Source organism: Procambarus clarkii, chromosome 89, assembly GCF_040958095.1.
Source record: "Procambarus clarkii isolate CNS0578487 chromosome 89, FALCON_Pclarkii_2.0, whole genome shotgun sequence".
Lineage (NCBI taxonomy): Eukaryota > Metazoa > Arthropoda > Malacostraca > Decapoda > Cambaridae > Procambarus > Procambarus clarkii.
In genome coordinates, this window is record NC_091238.1 from 16,363,921 (window position 1) to 16,386,420 (window position 22,500).

At 49.7% G+C, this 22,500-nt stretch overlaps 1 protein-coding gene across 6 annotated transcripts in view; it reads left to right on the top strand.

The window, feature by feature from the left end:
- Window positions 1-22,500, top strand: part of Sh (Potassium voltage-gated channel protein Shaker) — a 661,237-nt gene that overhangs the window by 467,374 nt on the left and 171,363 nt on the right. The window contains exon 1 of one of the 6 annotated variants that reach the window (XR_011225829.1): window positions 3,512-3,848. The exons of 3 other annotated variants lie outside the window; for them this stretch is intronic. Coding sequence is in view for 2 of the 3 variants with exons in the window: in XM_069318075.1 (XP_069174176.1) it covers window positions 3,646-3,848 (203 nt within the window). In the remaining variant the exon portion in view is untranslated. Of the gene's footprint in view, window positions 1-3,511; window positions 3,849-22,500 lie in introns of those variants that run through there. 2 more of the 6 variants (XM_069318075.1, XM_069318073.1) reach the window with 2 other exon arrangements.

The following is a 22,500-nucleotide window of genomic DNA, read 5'->3' on the forward strand; positions in this document are numbered from 1 at the left end:
GAAAACACGTTTTCGAACCGTAGTCTGAAAGATGGCCAAGTGCGCCATGTCACATTATGGAAGCAGGGTTCAATTAGTCGCCATCTGAGTTACACGTGTGAACCCGATAGACTGTTGTTGTAATGCTGGGTTGTTAGTCTTGAGGAGTGGTTGTGGAGCAGGAGCATGGGGTTGGGGGAGGGTGGGGAGGACCCTCACTGATCACAACAATATTTTTATAATCTTTTTTTTTTATATAAATATCTATAACTTCACTATAACTTATCATCGTCACCATCATCATCGTCACCATCATCATCGTCACCATCATCATCGTCACCATCATCATCGTCACCATCATCATCGTCACCATCATCATCGTCACCATCATCATCGTCACCATCATCATCGTCACCATCATCATCGTCACCATCATCATCGTCACCATCATCATCGTCACCATCATCATCGTCACCATCATTCGACGTGGGTCAAGAATATTTCTCAACGCAGCAAAAGTTTATTTTTTAACGTAATGTATAAGTGATATATAACTTCATAACCCTGCCAACCTCGCCACTAAGGGCCCGCCACAGTGCCGGGACCACAGAGCCGAAGCTCAACCCAACCAACACCACACGTACTAACCTATTACACGTTAGGTAATGTCCAGTTTATCCATTCTTGACCCGCGGACGTATTACGGCCCTTTTTATGGCATCCATAGAGGTTATCAACAGGCATTCCTGCTGGCATCATTCTTGTATGGCTGACATTGGTGTATACGCAGTACCAGGTCCCATACACAAGTTGTGTGCGTGTCTAAGCACATGTGAGTATGCTCTATATACGAAAGAGGAGAGGTAAATGATTTTGGGAAAAGGGGACTATACGGATGAAAATGTATACGTGTGTGAGAGAGGAGAGAGGAAGGGAGGGAGGGAAGGAGGGAAGGAGGGAAGAGGCAGTGTCTTGTGCCTCACCTGAGAGGGAGTTAAAGGGGACTACAGGTACAGTTAAAGGTCAAATAAACATTGCCAGCCTGCCTCCAACTCTCTCTCCTAGTCGCGTACGGCTCATATCTTAAGAGAGGAATTTACGCATTTTGTCCACGTAAACCAGTGTACGCATGTCCACGAACGGAAGTGTACGCATGTCCACGAACGCTAGTGTACGCATGTCATTTACGAACGCTTGTGTACGTCAGAAACCTTGACAAGGAAACATTTAAAAGAACACAGAAAAACGCCTTATATGCCACCTACACGAGACCAACACTAGAGAATGCAGCACCTTGAGAGAGAGAGCCTTCTCTTGCAGACATAAAACAACACATGGGACGACTCCGAAGGTTCATTGAGACGATAGGGTAATCAAGAGCCAGATTCACGAAGCAGTTACGCAAGCACTTACGAACCTGTACATCTTTTCTCAATCTTTGGCGGCTTTGTTTACAATTATTAAACAGTTAATGAACTCCGAAGCACCAGGAGGCTGTTTATAACAATAACAACAGTTGACTGGGAAGTTTTCATGCTTGTAAACTGTTTAATAAATGTAACCAAAGCCGTCAAAGGTCGCGGTGCCTGAAGCTGTTGACCTAACAGATGCTGTGCCGGGTCTCAGGAGATGGAGTTCTACCCCCAACACTCACTGTTAGGTAGATATACGCATCAGGTAGATGTGTATTAGTTCTTAAGAGCGGTTCATGGTGCTTGAGCAAGGTAGACAGTTTTCAGTTTTGAAGAGAGGGTAGACTGTGTACAATGCTTGTGTGGGGGGGGGGAAGTGGTGTACAGTGCTTGTGGAGGTGGTGTACAGTGATTGTGGAGGGGTGGTGGTGGTGTATAGTGCTTGTGGAGGGGGGTGGTACAGTGCTTGTGGAGGGGGGAGGTGATGTACAGTGCTTGTGGAGGGGAAGGAGGTGGTTTACAGTGCTTGTGGAGGGGGTGAGGTGGTGTACAGTGCTTGTGGAGGGGGTGAGGTGGTGTACAGTGCTTGTGGAGGGGGGGAGGTGGTGTACAGTGCTTGTGGAGGGGGGGAGGTGGTGTACAGTGCTTGTGGAGGGGGGGAGGTGGTGTACAGTGCTTGTGGAGGGGGGTACAGTGCATGTGGAAGGGGTAGGTTGTGTATAGTGCTTGTGGAGGGGGGGAGGTGGTGTACAGTGCTTGTGGAGGGGGGGAACAGTGCTTGTGGAGGGGGGGAGGTGGTGTACAGTGCTTGTGGAGGGGGGGAGGTGGTGTACAGTGCTTGTGGAGGGGGGGAGGTGGTGTACAGTGCTTGTGGAGGGGGGGAGGTGGTGTACAGTGCTTGTGGAGGGGGGGTACAGTGCTTGTGGAAGGGGGGAGGTTGTGTATAGTGCTTGTGGAGGGGGGGAGTTGGTGTACAGTGCTTGTGGAGGGGAGGTGGGTACAGTGCTTGTGGAGGGGGGGAGGTGGTGTACAGTGCTTGTGGAGGGGGGAGGTGGTACAGTGCTTGTGGAAGGGGGAGGTTGTGTATAGTGCTTGTGGAGGGGGGAAGGTGGTGTACAGTGCTTGTGGAGGGAGGGAGGTGGTGTACAGTGCTTGTGGAGAGGGGTGGAGGAGATGTACAGTGCTTGTGGAGGGGGGAGGTGGTGTACAGTGCTTGTGGAGGGGGGGATGTGGTGTACAGTGCTTGTGGAGGGGGGATGTGGTGTACAGTGCTTGTGGAGGGGGGGATGATGGTGTACAGTGCTTGTGGAGGGAGGGGATGTGGTGTACAGTGCTTGTGGAGGGGTGGTGGTGGTGTACAGTGCTTGTGGGGGGGGAGGTGGTGTACAGTGCTTGTGGAGGGGGGAAGGTGGTGTACAGTGCTTGTGGAAGGGGGGGGAGGAGGTGTACAGAGGAGGAAGCAGATGAGGGGAATAGGGGGGGGTGAGTGATGGGGTGCAGGAGGTGGTGGGGGGGGGCTGGAGTGAGGGGAGGGGGGGGAGAGAGAGGGTCGGGGCGGCGCACGACACACACTCGGGTTCTTGACGTCGTCGTGTCCGCCCGCACTGCCGCGCGCGCGTGTGTGTGTATGTGTGTGTGTGTGCGCGCGTGTGAGTGTAGTGCCGCCCGCCCGCCCGCACGCCCACGACGCCCACATCACCCCCACCACCGCTGCTGGGCGGGGACAGGAGAGGCTGCACACTGATGGAGACTATTCTGGCTGACTCAGCAGGTGTGCCAACAGCCACAGGCGGAGTGATCAGGCTTGCCGGGGGGGTGTTGTGTCGGTGGCCTGAACCCACGTAGCCCCGGGGTCACCCCCCTCGTGTGTGTTGACCCTCGCTAGGGCAGTGTGATGACCCCCCGAGGGCAGTGTGATGACCCCTCGTGAAATGTGCAATTTTTTGGCGTGTTCCGCCCCCCGCGATGGGCCGCCGCCCGCCATACTTGGCCAGTCCGCCCTCGTCCCGCCCACACGCGGGTGTCTGAGGGCGTGAGGGGCGGGGAACGGCAGTGAGAGGGGGGGTGGGTGGGGCGGGGAGGTGCCAAATAGCCCCCGGGGGTGTGAGGGGGTGCCATAACCCCGGGGTGATGGGTTAGTGGACCCCCCCAGGGGTGTGTGAGGGGGCCGGTGACCTATTGTTGTAGCTGGCCGGCCGCCGCTAGGCCGCCAGGCCGCCGCCACCGCCGCCACCACCGCCGCAGGGCAGCCGCCATGTCCATGTCGTTCTTCACGTTCCCAGTGCCGCGCTTCTTGTTTAGAGGTTCCGGCAACGCCAGAGACGACAAGGCCCACCAACAGTCCCGACAGAAAGACTCAAAGTCCAACAAGTCCTACGAGGCCTCAGATCACCAGCAACAGCAGCAGCAGCAGCAACAGCAGCAACAGCAGCAGCAGCAGCAACAGCAGCTATCAGGGTAGGTCCTGTCTCCCCACCTTACAACATCTATCACTGCCAGGGCAGCTTTAGGGTCCGTTGGGTACCCTACGAAAATGTCTGTCGAAAGCCTCGTTTCCTCTATGAAGGAAATCTGCATTTGCCAGTACCCTGTACCTTGTTGAGGTTACCTAGTGGACGTAACCTCACAACCCACAGTAGGTTGTGTCCACCCACTCTGCCAGGGGCAACAAACCCACCCAACTGGGGCAGCAACTGGGGGAGCAACTGCGGAGCTACCACCCTTGTCTACCGCCGTAGCGGCGACTGAAAGATTGTCAATCGTTTATTTGATCTTAATATCTAAAATATTAATTGACTAATGTGTTCCCCAAGGATACTATGGGAAGCTAGACCAGATAACACGTCTGCAATACAACTCAACATCACTGCACCGTTTTAGATAAAGGGGGAGTAGGCTTATTAAGGCTGTTTTACTGTTCCCAGAGTTGTCTGGTGTTGATACGGGCAAAATGCCCCAGATATTGTACCCGGGTTCGAGCCCTGAGGATTGACTGAGCACCAAACCTTACCTGTTCGCCTTAATTGTTCAATTTACAGGTTTGGAGACCTGGTTGTAAACTGCTTGGTGGGGTCGTGTTCCAGGGAGAACTGATATGATTTGGCTTAAGAGGAGCTCTCGTAAGGGGAAAGATCTAAGCCTGCTAGAGAGAGAGAGAGAGAGAATGTGAACACAGCACAATGTCAGTTATTTATGCTAGGGAGAGAGTAGAAATAATTATGAGGGGAAAGTGCTCAGCCATCATGACAATATAGCACTTGGAAGGAATATGAGGACAAGGAGCTGGGATATGAGGACAAGAAACTGGGATATGAGGACAAGAAGCTGGGATATGAGGACAAAAAGCTGGGATATGAGGACAAAAAGCTGGGATATGAGGACTAGAAGCTGGGATATGAGGAACAAGAAACTGGGATATGAGGACAAGAACCTGGGATATGAGGGCAAAGTGAAGCAACAGGGGCTGTGGGAATATCCCACCAGGATATTCCCAGGTCATGATAGTGGCTGGCTGGGGTCCTTATCCTCATATCCCATCCAAAATGCTATGGATGCAGGAGGTCATCTAGGTTCTGGGATAAGGGAGAGGGGGTCAATCACCCCCAATCAGGGGGTGTCATCATCTTAGGGTCACCTCCACTATCTACATGGTCACCTCCCATGTAGATGCCACCCATGTAAAGGGTGTGACCATGTGGGTAACATTAATCATCTCTCTTAAAGATGAGTTACCAGTTATACCTTCGGGGGAAAAGTCCCCACACCAATTACCTTGGTCCTGGCCCCAGTCCAGTTACCTTATTCTTGCTCCTAGTCCAGTTACCTTAGTTCTGTTCCCCTTAATCAAGGGTAATAATTTCTTACCTATTGTATTATATCCTCACTATATTATCCTCCATTCTATGCTAAGTGCTTCCCTCGTTCCTTCATCAACATTGTGGGTCATGTGGGTAATTTACCCACAGCTGCCCTCTTTTACCCCTCAGCTGCCCTCTTTTACCCCTCAGCTGCCCTCTCTTACCCCACAGCTGCCCTCTCCTACCCACAGCTGCCCTCTCCTACCCACAGCTGCCCTCTCTTACCCCTCAGCTGCCCTCTTTTACCCCACAGCTGCCCTCTCCTACCCCACAGCTGCCCTCTCTTACCCCTCAGCTGCCCTCTTTTACCCCACAGCTGCCCTCTCCTACCCACAGCTGCCCTCTCCTACCCACAGCTGCCCTCTCTTACCCCTCAGCTGCCCTCTTTTACCCCACAGCTGCCCTCTCCTACCCACAGCTGCCCTCTCCTACCCACAGCTGCCCTCTCTTACCCCTCAGCTGCCCTCTTTTACCCCACAGCTGCCCTCTCCTACCCCACAGCTGCCCTCTTACACCAAATAATCCTTAGGGTTTAGTGCTTGGCTTTCGCCTAAATCTCCACCCAATCCAATTTCTCTCTCTCTTACAACCTCCTTCTCTTTCCCTCTCTCTCTCTCTCTCTCTCTCTCTCTCTCTCTCTCTCTCTCTCTCTCTCTCTCTCTCTCTCTCTCTCTCTCTCTCTCTCTCTCTCTCTCTCTCTCTCTCCATTGTGTCAGACAGCTGCTGTTCACTGGTGTTCAGTCTGCGTGTTCACGTAGCCAGCTGTTTACCTGTGTCTGTATTTGAGAGTTGTTCTGACCTTACAGTTAGAACTGGTGATGCCTTGATAGGTATCAAAGGTTGCTTGCAGCGACCCCGCATGTTATGCCATCCGGAACAGCCTGGTTGATCCGGCACTTGCTGTTGAAGCCTGTGTGTGTGTGTGGGGGGGGGGGGGGAGCAGTGGAGAGTCGCTCTTAGATGACCCATGCAGTGGGGTAGTTTTGTGCTGGAGGGTTGTTAAGGCTTGTCAACCTCTGGAGGGTTATTGGGGCCTGTCAACCTCTGGAGGATTGTTAAGGCCTGTCAAGCTCTGGAGGGTTATTAGGGCCTGTCAACCTCTGGAGGGTTATTAAGGCCTGTCAACCTCTGGAGGGTTACTAAGGCCTGTCAACCTCTGGAGGGTTGTTAAGGCCTGTCAACCTCTGGAGGGTTATTAAGGACTGTCAACCTCTGGAGGGTTGTTAAGGCCTGTCAACCTCTGGAGGGTTATTAAGGACTGTCAACCTCTGGAGGGTTGTTAAGGCCTGTCAACCTCTGGAGGGTTATTGGGGCCTGTCAACCTCTGGAGGGTTATTAGGGCCTGTCAACCTCTGGAGGGTTATTAAGGCCTGTCAACCTCTGGAGGGTTGTTAAGGCCTGTCAACCTCTGGAGGGTTATTGGGGCCTGTCAACCTCTGGAGGGTTGTTAAGGACTGTCAACCTCTGGAGGGTTGTTAAGGCCTGTCAACCTCTGGAGGGTTATTAAGGACTGTCAACCTCTGGAGGGTTATTGGGGCCTATCAACCTCTGGAGGGTTGTTAAGGACTGTCAACCTCTGGAGGGTTGTTAAGGCCTGTCAACCTCTGGAGGGTTGTTAAGGCCTGTCAACCTCTGGAGGGTTATTAAGGCCTGTCAACCTCTGGAGGGTTATTTGAGGCCTGTCAACCTCTGGAAGGTTATTAGGCCTGTCAACCTTTGGAGGGTTATTGAAGCCTATATCAACCTCTGGAGGGTTATTGAGGCCTGTCAACCTCTGGAGGGCTATTGAGGCCTGTCAACCTCTGGAGGATTGTTAAGGCCTGTCAACCTCTGGAGGGTTGTTAAGGCCTGTCAAACTCTGGAGGGTTATTTGAGGCCTGTCAACCTCTGGAGGGTTATTAGGCCTGTCAACCTCTGGAAGGTTATTAGGCCTGTCAACCTCTGGAGGGTTATTGAGGCCTGTCAACCTCTGGAGGGTTGTTAAGGCCTGTCAACCTCTGGAGGGTTGTTAAGGCCTGTCAACCTCTGGAGGGTTGTTAAGGACTGTCAACCTCTGGAGGGTTATTAAAGCCTGTCAACCTCTGGAGGGTTGTTAAGGCCTGTCAACCTCTGGAGGGTTGTTAAGGCTTGTCAACCTCTGGAGGGTTATTAATGCCTGTCAACCTCTGGAAGGTTATTGAAGCCTGTATCAACCTCTGAAGGGTTGAAGCCTATCAAACTCGTCTGGGTGATTAGGACCATCACAATTTGACTGATCAGACAGCAAGTATACATCAGCAAATGTATTGTGAGTATGTGTAGATACACTGAGTGGCAGAATACACCTCTCTTGTGTATATTTGGTCCTGTTGAAGATGCGTGAATGGAAGATGACGTATCTGAACGTGTAGGTGCTCGTCTGAACGTGTAGGTGCTCGTCTGAACGTGTAGGTGCTCGTCTGAACGTGTAGGTGCTCGTCTGAACGTGTAGGTGCTCGTCTGAACGTGTAGGTGCTCGTCTGAACGTGTAGGTGCTCGTCTGAACGTGTAGGTGCTCGTCTGAACGTGTAGGTGCTCGTCTGAACGTGTACGTGCTCGTCTGAACGTGTAGGTACTCGTCTGAACGTGTAGGTGCTCGTCTGAACGTGTAGGTGCTCGTCTGAACGTGTAGGTGCTCGTCTGAACGTGTAGGTGCTCGTCTGAACGTGTAGGTACTCGTCTGAACGTGTAGGTGCTCGTCTGAACGTGTAGGTACTCGTCTGAACGTGCACGTGCGCGTCTGAACGTGTAGGTGCTCGTCTGAACGTGTAGGTACTCGTCTGAACGTGTAGGTGCTCGTCTGAACGTGTAGGTACTCGTCTGAACGTGCACGTGCTCGTCTGAACGTGTAGGTGCTCGTCTGAACGTGTAGGTGCTCGTCTGAACGTGTAGGTACTCGTCTGAACGTGTACGTACTCGTCTGAACGTGTAGGTGCTCGTCTGAACGTGTACGTGCTCGTCTGGACGTGTAGGTGCTCGTCTGAACGTGTAGGTACTCGTCTGAACGTGTACGTGCTCGTCTGAACGTGTAGGTACTCGTCTGAACGTGTAGGTGCTCGTCTGAACGTGTAGGGGCTCGTCTGAACGTGTAGGGGCTCGTCTGAACGTGTAGGTGCTCGCCTGAACGTGTAGGTGCTCGTCTGAACGTGTAGGTGCTCGTCTGAACGTGTAGGTACTCGTCTGAACGTGTAGGTGCTCGTCTGAACGTGTAGGTACTCGTCTGAACGTGCACGTGCTCGTCTGAACGTGCACGTGCTCGTCTGAACGTGTAGGTACTCGTCTGTTTAACGTGCACGTGCTCGTCTGAACGTGTAGGTGCTCGTCTGAACGTGTAGGTGCTCGTCTGAACGTGTAGGTACTCGTCTGAACGTGTAGGTGCTCGTCTGAACGTGTAGGTACTCGTCTGAACGTGCACGTGCGCGTCTGAACGTGTAGGTGCTCGTCTGAACGTGTAGGTGCTCGTCTGAACGTGTAGGTACTCGTCTGAACGTGTAGGTGCTCGTCTGAACGTGTAGGTACTCGTCTGAACGTGCACGTGCTCGTCTGAACGTGTAGGTGCTCGTCTGAACGTGTAGGTGCTCGTCTGAACGTGTAGGTGCTCGTCTGAACGTGTAGGTACTCGTCTGAACGTGTAGGTGCTCGTCTGAACGTGTAGGTGCTCGTCTGAACGTGTAGGTACTCGTCTGAACGTGTAGGTGCTCGTCTGAACGTGTAGGTACTCGTCTGAACGTGTAGGTGCTCGTCTGAACGTGTAGGTGCTTCGTCTCTCGTAGTAAGGTATTAAGCCTGATAAAATTTCCAAGGTGGATTGGGGGGGGTATAGGGGGTTCCAGAGGGGGGGGGTAGTTCCCCCTCTCTCCTGGGAACCCTCGGTCTGGTCCACCAATCACCCTGTCCTATTGTGCCATGATCCAGTAGGTTGTTAGGATTGATAATTGCACAAAGTGATAATGTTGAGATTTGGGTCAAGCGTTGGACTGCTGATAACGAATTTTCGGTCTGGGAGTTTTTGATAACATTTGGGAGTTCTTGATAACATCTGCGAGTTCTTGATAACATCTTTGAACGCCTCATATAAAACTCAGCGTTCACTTCAAGTACAAGAACCAAACAAAAAAAGTATATTTAGGAACACCTATTAGATAGAATGTTTGAATTCAGTTGGAGGTCTGATGTTTGTGGCTAGCCACACCTAAATTTGCAGGGGGAATGGTATGGGGTATGGGACAGACATAGGCTGGTCGGGGTAGGCCTAAGTTACATGCTTCAAGAAGTATTAGTAATTATAAAGATCCCCAGTCCCTTTTTATAGTCATATATGGCGGGTGACGTGGAATTTTATATTTGCCATCACAATATTTGATTCAGTGCTTCTTAATAATATATTTTCTGAGAGAAATACAGAGTGGTAAAGGGGTGATGGAGACTGACCCCGGGCACCGCCGGGTGATACCACTAGAAACACTCCACTACAACACCACCACAACACCACTACAACACCACTACAACACCACTACAACACCACTACAACACCACCACAACAACACCACAACACCACTACAACACCACCACAACACCACTACAACACCACTACAACACCACCACAACACCACTACAACACCACAACACCACCACTACACCACCACAACACCACCACAACAACACCACCACAACAACACCACCACAACAACACCACTAGAACACCACAACACCACCACAACAACACCACCACAACAACACCACTAGAACACCACAACACCACCACAACAACACCACCACAACAACACCACTAGAACACCACAACACCACCACAACAACACCACCACAACAACACCACCACAACAACACCACCACAACAACACCACCACAACAACACCACAACAACACCACTAGAACACCACAACACCACTACACCACCACAACACCACCACTACACCACCACAACACTACCACAACAACACCACCACAACAACACCACCACAACAACACCACCACAACAACACCACCACAACAACACCACTAGAACATCACAACACCACCACTACACCACCACAACAACACCACTAGAACACCACAACACCACCACTACACCACAACAACACCACTACAACACCACCACAACACCACCACTAGAACACCACAACACCTCCACTACAACACCACAACATCACTACAACAACACCACTACAACACCACAACAACACCACAACAACACCACTACAACACCACAACACCACCACTACAACACCACTACAACACCACTACAACACCACAACAACACCACAACAACACCACTACAACACCACAACACCACCACTACAACACCACAACAACACCACTACAACACCACTACAACACCACCACAACAACACCACTACAACACCACAACTACAACACCACCACAACACCACCACAACAACACCACTACAGCACCACAACACCACCACAACAACACCACTACAACACCACAACACCACCACTACAACACCACCACTACAACACCACTACAACACAACACCACCACTACAACACCACTACAACACCACAACACCACCACAACAACACCACTACAACACCACAACACCACCACAACAACACCACTACAACACCACAACACCACCACTACAACACCACTACAACACAACACCACCACTACAACACCACTACAACAACACAACACCACCACAACAACACCACTACAACACCACAACACCACCACTACAACACCACAACAACACCACTACAACACCACAACACCACCACAACAACACCACAACACCACCACAACAACACCACTACAACACCACAACACCACCACTACAACACCACTACAACACCACTACAACACCACAACAACACCACTACAACACCACTACAACACCACTACAACACCACAACACCACCACAACAACACCACTACAACACTACAACACCACTACAACACCACTACAACACCACCACAACACCACCACAACACCACCACAACAACACCACAACACCACCACTACAACACCACTACAACACCACTACAACACCACTGGGAACAAAGCCTCCTGTTTTATTTTGAATATAAATATACAAAATTTTGTATTTTCAGTTTAACGCTAATTGAAGTCGGCGTTTAAATTGGAGCTCTATTGTTAGTACCTTGAGTTGTCTGTTGTTAACCAGGAAGTTGTAATTGACAGACTGTTGTTAAATGTTGTAATAGTTGATGTAACGGCTAACACAACACGTGAAGGGGTTTTTGAAAGGGTCTCTAGCTGTTAGGAGTTGTTATATCTCGGCCCAATAGGTCGTTCGATCGAAAATTGGCAATTAGGTCGTAAGGTGTTCTGGTCTAGCTTTGTATAGATCCTGTGTGTGTGTGTGTGTGTGTGTGTACTCACCTAGTTGTATTCACCTAGTTGTGCTTGCGTGGGTTGAGCTTTAGCTCTTTGGTCCCGCCTCTCAACCGTCAATCAACAGGTGTACAGGTTCCTGAGCCTACTGGGCTCTATCATATCTACACTTAAAACTGTGTATGGAGTCAGCCTCAGACTGTGTGTGTGTGTGTGTGTGTGTGTGTGTGTGTTTACTATTTGTGCTTGAAGGGCCGAGCTGTTAACTCCTGGTCCTTGTCTTTCTAACCGTCGATTAGAATTTAGTTGTTTCTAACCACAGAACACATGACTTCAAAATGTACGTTGAACCAAACGTTGTCTTGCCTATACACTGAGATCCTTAGTCCCGTTATTCCTCACGTAGGCAACGTGAAGGCATAGAGACGAGATTCCTGCCTATTTTAAGGTGTTTCGCTTCTTGTTGGGAGAGTATATCTTGCTCTTGCCCTCCCCCCCTCCCCCCCCCTCCCCCCCCCCCTCCCACACTGCACCACCACCAACCCTCACCCGCACAACTCTGCATAATTGTGGTTTTTTGTAACCAATTTACCTTATAATTGCTCTGCTTTGTCCTCACATTATTTTTCCTCGGCTGTCCTCAAAGGAGGAAGACTTGGCGTTTGTAGCACTGTGGTGTGGGGGAGTTAACGTTTGTAACACTGCTGTAGGGGCTTATTAACTTTAGTAACACTGCTGTGATGGGTGGGTGAGCGTTTGTAACACTGTTGTGGTGGGTGGGTGAGCGTTTGTAACACTGTTGTGAACGATGGATTAACGTTTGTAACACTGTTGTGAACGATGGATTAACGTTTGTAACACTGTTGTGGTGGGTGGGTGAGCGTTTGTAACACTGTTGTGAACGATGGATTAACGTTTGTAACACTGTTGTGAACGATGGATTAACGTTTGTAACACTGTTGTGAACGATGGATTAACGTTTGTAACACTGTTGTGAACGATGGATTAACGTTTGTAGCACTGTTGTGAACGATGGATTAACGTTTGTAACACTGTTGTGAACGATGAGTTGACGTTTGTAACACTGCTATGACCGTCCAAGGGATTGGGCACCAATCCTTTCCCCCGTCCCATCCCAAATCCTTATCCTTACGTTGTTGTTTTTTTTCTTTTAGATTCAGCTGCTCAAAACGTAAGTTCAGAGCAGCACGGGCTATGGTGAGCCCGTAGTGGACTTACCTGGCACAGGAGCGGGGCTGTAACTTGTTAATCCTGACCCCTTCCCAGTGCTATATAGTTGTAATTACCTCGTGCACCTTACCTTATACATCTGGCAGGCAAAATTAAGACGATTGAGAGAGAGGGAAAGTTGTTATTTGGTCATTGATAAGCTGTCCTAGGATGGTACTGAGACTATCCTGCTCCCTATCCCCGAGTCTCGCTCTTCCTCGTCTCCTCCAAAATTTCCCTAGTCCTCCACCAACCCTCCTAGCCCCTCTAACAACCCTCCTAGCCCTCCACCAACCCTCCTAGTCCTCCAACAACCCTCCTAGCCCTCCAACAACCCTCCTAGCCCTCCACCAACCCTCCTAGCCCTCCACCAACCCTCCTTGCCCTCCACCAACCCTCCTAGCCCTCCAGTAACCCTCCTAGTCCTCCAACAACCCTCCTAGCCCTCCACCAACCCTCCTAGCCCTCCACCAACCCTCCTAGTCCTCCACCAACCCTCCTAGCCCTCCACCAACCCTCCTAGCCCCTCTAACAACCCTCCTTGCCCTCCACCAACCCTCCTAGTCCTCCACCAACCCTCCTAGTCCTCCAACAACCCTCCTAGCCCTCCACCAACCCTCCTAGCCCCTCTAACAACCCTCCTTGCCCTCCACCAACCCTCCTAGTCCTCCACCAACCCTCCTAGTCCTCCAACAACCCTCCTAGCCCTCCACCAACCCTCCTAGTCCTCCAACAACCCTCCTAGCCCTCCAACAACCCTCCTAGCCCTCCACCAACCCTCCTAGCCCTCCAACAACCCTCCTAGCCCTCCAACAACCCTCCTAGTCCTCCACCAACCCTCCTAGCTCTCCACCAACCCTCCTAGCCCTCCACCAACCCTCCTAGCACTCCAACAACCCTCCTAGTCCTCCAACAACCCTCCTAGTCCTCCAACAACCCTCCTAGCCCCTCTAACAACCCTCCTAGCCCTCCACCAACCCTCCTAGCCCTCCACCAACCTCCCCCCCCCTCACAACTACCCAGCAGTATTATGGTGGAGGAATAACCGGCTTCCTCTTACCTCTGATAACTAGCTCAGCCGGGGCAGAAAAGTGCTAAGCGTTAGGCTTGTTAAGGGTCGGTTTTCCGGCACTTAGTAGGCTTAATGGAGCCTTAAGGAGCCGAGGCCGATAGCCCCTCTTAATGCGGCGGGCTATTTCATCCGAGGCGCGACGCTGGCGCCCCCCGGGGAGTGCTGGGTGTGCTTGCTAGGTCGAGCTCCTGGGCCCCGCCTTTCGACCATCAGTAGTAGATGACAGGGACTTTTTCACTCGAGGTCCAGTTCAAGAAGTCTTTCTTCATAGCTCGGTCCCCTTAGCTCAGGAACTAGCCTTGTTGCTCGTGGACATTTTCTAGTGTTTTCTAGTGTCACAATCGACTTGAGAATGGTCCAGGACGGACCGAAACGTCGTCGTCCCTTCACCTTCTAGTGTGTGGTCCGGTCAACATTTTCTAGTGTTGTTTTGGGATTATTTAGGTAACGGGTTCCATGTCGGGGCAGCATACTCTATAAGAGGTCACAGCAGATGATATATCCAGCGCTCGGAAGGGATCTATCTTGGTGAAGGATAACGGGACGTTTGCCAGTATGATATCTGCTGCCTTCGTTATCCTGGTGATGTGTGCTTCTGGGGTCAGATCTCCTGTTATGTCCATTCCTTTAAGTCTTTATCTTTTTCATATGTTGGAAGTTGCCTTCCAACATATGAAACCGTCCTGTACTGTAATGGATAGGTCGTCTTTTTCCAACTCCTATCCTCTTAACGTTGCATTTGTTAGCGTTAAAGTCTAGTAGCCATTTCTCAGACATACTTTGGAGATTGTCTAATAAGACTCTAGGTCATCTTGTTTTGCAGTCTTCCTCAGTTCTGATTCGCCTCATTAGCTTGGCATCGTCAGCCATTGACAAGAATGAGCTTACTTTCGCTGCTAGATCGTTTACATACATTAAGAACAGGGGAAGTGTGTTTGGGGGAGGGGCTGGGGGTGTGGGGGGTGGGGAGAGGAGCAGGTGTGGAGGAGCGGGTGTGTGGGGAGTGGGGAGAGGAACGGGTGTGGAAAATACTGGAGTGCCAGGTCCCAAATCTTCACAGTAAAATAACAACATACTGGAGTGAACAATATGGAAGAAATTTCAGAATAGAACCAGTGAAGAGCAAAGGTGCCATAGGCACAATCCCAGCAAACACACAACGTTTGTGGACTTTTTAAATGGTGCCACAAAGGTAATACTGTAACTTTTGACATAAATACGTATTTCTGACGTCCTTAAAACCAATGGATATAACTAAAAAACATATATTTTTATATAACCGCGGACCTCTGATGCTTATACAGTGTTCTCTGATATCAGAGAACACTGTACAAACATCAGAGGTCCGCGGTTGTTCAACACCCTCCCAGCGAGCATAAGAAATATTGCCGGAACAACCGTGGACATCTTCAAGAGAAAACTAGATAGTTTCCTTCAAGAAGTGCCGTACCAACCGGGCTGTGACGGGTATGTGGGCCTTGTGGGCCGCTCCAAGTAACAGCCTGGTGGACCAAACATCTCCAGAAGGGGAAGGAAACTATCAGAAGTAATTCCCTTCAACTAGTAGGAGTAGTAACCTAAATACTAGTAGTAACACTACTACTTAGATATTCTCACACACAGGAGACCAAAGGAGGCGGGACCAAAGAGCCAAAGCTCAACCCCCGCAAGCACAAATAGGTGAGTACACTAGGTGAACTAGGTGAATACACACACACACTAGGTGAACTAGGTGAATACACACACACACACACACACTAGGTGAACACACACACACGCACACACACTAGGTGCCTCACCGTTGGCAGTGATTGTTAGGGTGAAGGTGTATGGCAGGTGGTGGTGGCAGCGGCCCTGGGGTCACCTGGTGGGAGGGAGGCACCTGGCCAGCAGGAGGGAGGGTGATGGAGGAGACTGGGGAAGAGCAGGAATGGAGAGAGAGCTGCGAGAGAGAGAGAGAGAGAGAGAGAGAGAGAGGTGGATACGGTATAAGGAAGAGGAGAAGAGAGAACACGTATGGAGATAGCAAGGAAGGAGGAAGACGTGGAAAGGAACTGCTGAAGGAATTTTTCGGGTGTTTAGTGTTAGACAGGTGTTTAGTGTTTGTGCCTGCAGGATCGAGGTGTTAGCTCCTGGACCCCTGTCTGTACTGTCAGTTGTCTAATGCAATGTCTCGTGACCAGTTGCAAGGGAAAGTGAGTGTGTGACAATTCTGTGACTGGAGGTGAAAGAGTATGCGTGTGTGTGTGTGTGTGTGTGTACTCATTAAGCTGTGAGTGGTTGCGGGGGTTGAGCTTCGGCTCTTTGGTCCCGCCTCTCAACTGTCAATCAACTGGTTGTACAGGTTCCTGAGCCTACTGGGCTCTATCGTATTTACATTTCAAACTGTGTATGGAGTCAGCCTCCACCACATCACTTCCAAATGCATTCCATTTATTAACTACTCTGACACTGAAAAAATTCTTTCTAACGTCTCTGTGACTCATCTGGGTACTAAATTCTTCGTGTCCCACCCGTGTGTGTGTGTGTGCAACCCGTTCTCGCAAATTCGTAAAGTCAATATTGACTTATTAACTACGTGCATAGGTGATATACTAAACATAATAGATACCCTTAAAAAGCTTCATAGAAAACACCGACCTTACCTAACCTTGTTAGTATGTTAAGATAAGCATCTTATTGCTTCGTAATTACAATTATTACTTAACCTATACCTATAATAGGTTAAGTAACAATTGTAATTACGAAGCTATAAGATACTTATCTTAAGATACTAACAAGGTTAGGTAAGGTCGGTGTTTTCTATGAAGCTTTTTAAGGGCATCTATTATGTTTAGTATGTCACCTATGCACTTATTTAATAAGTCAATATTGACTTTACGAATTTGCGAGAACGGGTTGGTGTGTGTGTGTGTGTGCGTGCGTGCGTGTGCGTGCGTGCGTGTGCGTGCGTGCGTGCGTGTGTGTGTGTGTGTGTGCGTGCGTGCATGTGTGTGTGTGTGTGTGTGTAGGTTAAAAGCTGCACAAATCACACAAACCCCGAGACAATGGCAATTAGAACTTAATTGACAATGGTCACCGCAGAGAACACGATAAATATCTTGTACAATAAACCATATGCATTATAATGATCAATTATAGACCGAGTAATTAAGAGCTACTGTGATTAATAACCTAATTGCACATAGCAGTTATATCTTGATTTCCCCGCATGCATGAAAGTTAGAGTCCCGGGACCTATAGTGACCGCACCTGTATTGTCTAGGCTTGTTGCAGTGAGCAGGAGTGCCATTGTCCACCTGAGATACAGTAAGCAATTGAATCATTACACATAGATACAGTGGGTAAATGAGCCATTATTTCCTCCCTGAGATACAGTGGGGGATAAGGGCCATTGGCCCATACAGTTGTAGTGGGCAATAATGAATGTGAAGGGAGAGGGGCTGGGCTGTTAGTTCTGCTTTATCACGCCCGTCGACCAGCGGCAGAACGCAAGCCAGGGTGGATAGCTAGGATGTGTGTGTGTGTGTGTGTATTCACCTAGTTGTGCTTGCGGGGGTTGAGCTCTGCTCTTTCGGCCCGTCTCTCAACTGTCAATCACTGTACTAACTACAAAATATTTTTTTCACACACACACACACACACACACACACACACACACACACACACACACACACACACACACACACACACACACACACACACACACAGGAAGCAGCCCGTAACAGCTGTCTAACTCCCAGGTACCTATTTGCTGCTAGGTAACTGGGGCATCAGGATTACCTTGCCTTGAGGTTACCTTGAGGTGCTTCCGGGTCTTAGCGTCCCCGCGGCCCGGTCGTCGACCAGGCCTCCTAGGTTGCTGGACTGGTCAACCAGGCTGTTGGACGCGGCTGCTCGCAGCCTGACGTATGAGTCACAGCCTGGTTGATCAGGTATCCTTTGGAAGGTGTTTGTCAAGTTCTCTTGAACACTGTGAGGGGTCGGCCAGTTATGCCATCATTATGTTCCTGATCAATTCATCATTATTAGTGAAAATGAGGTCCAGCGTGTTCTCCTTCCTAGTTGGTTCTACTATTTGCTGGTTTAAGGCAAATCTGTCGCACAACCGTAGCAGGTACATTTGCATGTGCCTGTTCATTTAGGCTACTTCCTGGTATTCTTTCTGATATAACAGTATTAGCCAGGTGCTTCCATTTCAGGTGCCGTAGGTTGAAGTCCCCAAGTAGGATGATGTTTGGGGCTGGATTAGTGAGGTTTTCCAAGCAGTGTTCTGTTTTCATTAGTTGGTCTTTAAACTACTGATGATTTGCCTCCGGTGACTTATACACAAGGACAATAACTACATTTAAGATCTCTATTTTGATTATTGGCACTTCTACCATATTGTTTGTAGTGTTTAGCAGCTCAGTACAGATGAGTGTGTCTTTGATGTAGAGGCTGACCCCACCCTGTAGCCTGTGTTTCCTGTCACATCTGAAAAGATTGTACTCTGTGATCCATATTTCACCATCATGGTAGTCCTTGGTGTGAGTTTCCGTTAGGGCTGCAAACACTGCATTTGCCTCATGTAAGAGGCCATCTATAAAGTGCACTTTGTTACATTTGCGTGTTTTTATACCCTGAATGTTGGCAAATAAAAATGATGTTATGTTTGTGGAAGTGCTGGATACTTGATGTTAATATCTGAGGCTCTGGTAGGGAGGCCACTGTTTGCGTCCTCTCTAGCATTTGACCGAGTTGGTGGTAGAGTCTGGTCATTTTTAGCCATTCTTCTCCTCCTCTTGCTAAAAAAAATCATCCTAGTAAATATTGTTGTGGCTGGTTTCAGGGGAAGTGGCTTGTCAGTCTTATTCCCCTGGTACCTTTTATAGGAAAAGCTGGACATTGTGTGTTGAAACATTCATTCTTATTTAACCAGTTCTTGCACAGTTCTGGGTGAAAGAGATCACAGCTTTTGGTACATTTACCTGTACTAAGAAGGGTCCTGCACTTTCTGGAATGATCATATTTACATTGTTCATTTGTTCTCCCCGATATCCCATGCTTACAGATACCTCATTTATAATATCGGCAGATTTTGGGTCCTTGTTTCGTTTGTCTCAAAAAACCCTGGCGCCAATATTGCCCCCGGTCTGGCGCCGATACCGCGCCCGACCCTAACGTCGCGCCCGGCGTCGGCGCCAACGTCGCATCCGGCCCCGACGCTAACGTCGCATCCGGCCCCGGCGCCAACGTCGCATCCGGCCCCGACGCCAACGTCGCATCCGGCCCCGACGCTAACGTCGCATCCGGCCCCGACGCCAACGTCGCATCCGGCCCCGACGCCAACGTCGCATCCGGCCCCGACGCCAACGTCGCAACCGGCTCCGACGCCAACGTCGCATACAGCCCCCGACGCCAATCCGGATCCCGGCGCGGTGAGATGTAGCTCCAATTCTGGTTCTGCCTGGGTGTCCTTGACAATTTGTTTGAAAACATTGGAGATTTCCGTGCAGGCAGTTAGAAGTGATTCTCTGTCCTCTGCTGGGGATTTTATCAAGACTTGCGATCATCTTCAAGTCAGTTATATTATCCTTTTTGCAGAAGCAGTACACCGAGTGGTCTCTGGGACCAATTCTCCTGGCATTATTTGACATGTTGGCACATTTACTGTGTGTGGCTGCTGAACATAGTTGGCACTGGAAGCTCTGCTGGTTAGCTACTTCCTTGTTGCATTCTGGGCACATCTTTACTAAAGGCATTCTGATCATAGTGCTTCTCGGTGGTGGTGTTAAGGTAGTGGTTGTTGACTAGTGGTAAAGAAGGGGGGGGAGCGACCCTTCACGGCCTAGCGAGTGTGTACACAGATCAAGCCTCGTGGCCCCTGTACACAGAGTCTGGTGTGTGTGTGTGTTGCCTCAAAAAAAAAAAAAAATTTGGGATCCTCGATATTAAACTGATTTTTGCAACATGGCGAAGTGCTAGGAGCTTGCTCCACCTTTGCCGCGGATCGGCCTGGTATTGCTGTTGCCTCATTATTCACTGAATTATACGTTCCAAATTTTCCACGTGGCAATTTTCCTAAACTTTCAGGCCTTTGTGCCTGTTCTGTTACCGTTCACTATTCACCGTATCACTGTTCACTATAGTCTAAGTATACCGAGACTATACTTTGGTGAAAGAAACTCTGCCCATTTTGTTTCTGCCATCACCGGGGATCGAACCCGGACCCTAGGATTACGAGCCCAGAGCGCTGTCCACTCAGCTATCAGGCCCCATACATGCATATATGTGTACTCACCTAGTTTTGCTTGCGGGGGTTGACCTTTGTTTCCTTGGTCCCGCCTGTCAACCGTCAATCAACTGGTGTACAGGTTCCTGAGCCTACTGGGCTCTATCATATCTATATTTGAAACTGTGTATGGAGTCAGCCTCCACCACATCACTTCCTAGTGCATTCCATCTGTTAACTACTCTGACACTGAAAAAATTATTTCTAATGTGTCTGTGGCTCATCTGGGTACTAAGTTTCCTCCTGTGTCCCCTTGTTCGTGTCCCACCCGTGCTGAAGAGTTTGTCTTTTGTCCACCCTGTCAATTCCCCTGAGAATTTTGTAGGTGGTTATCATGTCTCCCGTTACTCTTCTGTTTTCTAGGGACTTGAGGTTCAGCTCCTATAGCCTTTCCTCGTAGCTCATACGGTTCCGGGACGAGTCTGGTGGCATACCGCTGAATCTTCTCTAACTTTGTCTTGTGTTTAACTAGGTATGGACTCCAGGCTGTAGCTGCATATTCCAGGATTGGTCTGACATAAGTGGTATACAGGGTCCTGTGTGAGTGCGTGCGTGCGTGTGTGCGCTAGAGGAGTGTGTCGACTACTTATAGTCAATGGTGAGAATAATGTTAATACATAAACAAAAATATTACATTCAAGATTTTTTCCAATGACGTTCAAACGCACCTGACGTTCTGTTAACCCCCAATATGAGACGTTGGAGAACGTTCTTGCGTTGTTCGAAGCCGGCGTCGAAACGCCAGGTTCACGAGATACAAAATATCTACTCACCCGGCTGATTATAGTCCGCATTTTTGTACATTTGTCAATCTGTGTTCAGTGTTCGAATCCTGTGTTCAGTGTTCGAATCAACGTACGAAATGCTAAATCGTGAAAAAACGTAACCGAACACCCCTCCCCCCCTAAACTTAAACTAGGCCTAATTATGAATAACACCCCCAATATATTTAATATTGTATTATTTTAGGGGGAGGGGTAAGTGTGGACATTTGTACAACATCCTCGCCTGTTGTGGTTGGCAAGTGGCATGCAGGCGAGCAACTGCGTCAGGCGACTCACGCATCACCTTCTGTGGACTTGCGGTGGACGGTAGAAACGACGGTCTCGCTTCATGCGGGTCGGCGTTCAATCCCCGACCGTCCAAGTGGTTAAGGCTATACCAACCTCTGTGGATCTGCCTTTTATATCTACCGTCTTCCTTGTGTCCACGTATTCTCTTCCCTATGTTCCGGGCCCCATATTCTCCACCTCTCGTTCCCTATCTTGTTTCTACATTCTCTCTCTAGTTCGTCTCTTTAGCCTCGGTTTCTTGTGCATTCTATTCTTGTCCATCGCTTCCAGTTATGGATTTCTTCATTCTGTGTGTCCCATAATTATCTGTTTTCATTCCCTTCCCCCTTTCTAACTGCCTATTGCCTTTCTCTTGCCTTCATTCCTATCCCCTTCATTCCTTCTTTCTCTTCTTTTCTCTTCTTCTACCCTCGGGTTACCCTGCCTCAGTTCCCTCCCCTTAATAATGGGCAAGATATATTAGTGGTATAATCATCACCTTCTTCCTCCTGGGGTAGGGACCAGCCAGTGGCAGTGCTGTCTACCTCTGGCTGTCTACCTCTGACTGTCCGCCACTGGCTGTCTACCTCTGGCTGTCTACCTCTGGCTGTCTACCTCTGGCTGTCTACCTCTGGCTGTCCGCCACTGGCTGTCTACCTCTGGCTGTCTACCTCTGGCTGTCTACCTCTGGCTGTCTACCTCTGGTTGTCTACCTCTGGCTGTCTACCTCTGGCTGTCTACCTCTGGCTGTCCACCACTGGCTGTCCACCACTGGCTGTCTACCTCTGGCTGTCCACCACTGGCTGTCCACCACTGGCTGTCCACCACTGGCTGCCCACCACTGGCTGCCCACCACTGGCTGCCCACCACTGGCTGCCCACCACTGGCTGTCTCTGTGGGCAGCCCGTTCTCCTAAGATTTCCTAACGTCAAGAAAACGGTCAAAGTAACGTGTCCTAACCTAACCTTCCAGAGGACCCAAGACAGGAAACGGGACAGTACAGCGCTTTCGCCAGCCGCTTCCATTTTCTAGTACGACCAATTTTGGCCTTATGTAAACGCATACGACCGAAATGCGACGTTCTTTGTCACACACACACACACACACACACACACACACACACACACACACACACACACACACACACACACACACACACACACACATATTAATAGGATATTAATTAATAGGATATTAATAGGCACATATTAATAGGATAACGACAGCAGCGTACTCTACACTGGCAAAAGTTAGAACATCATTCA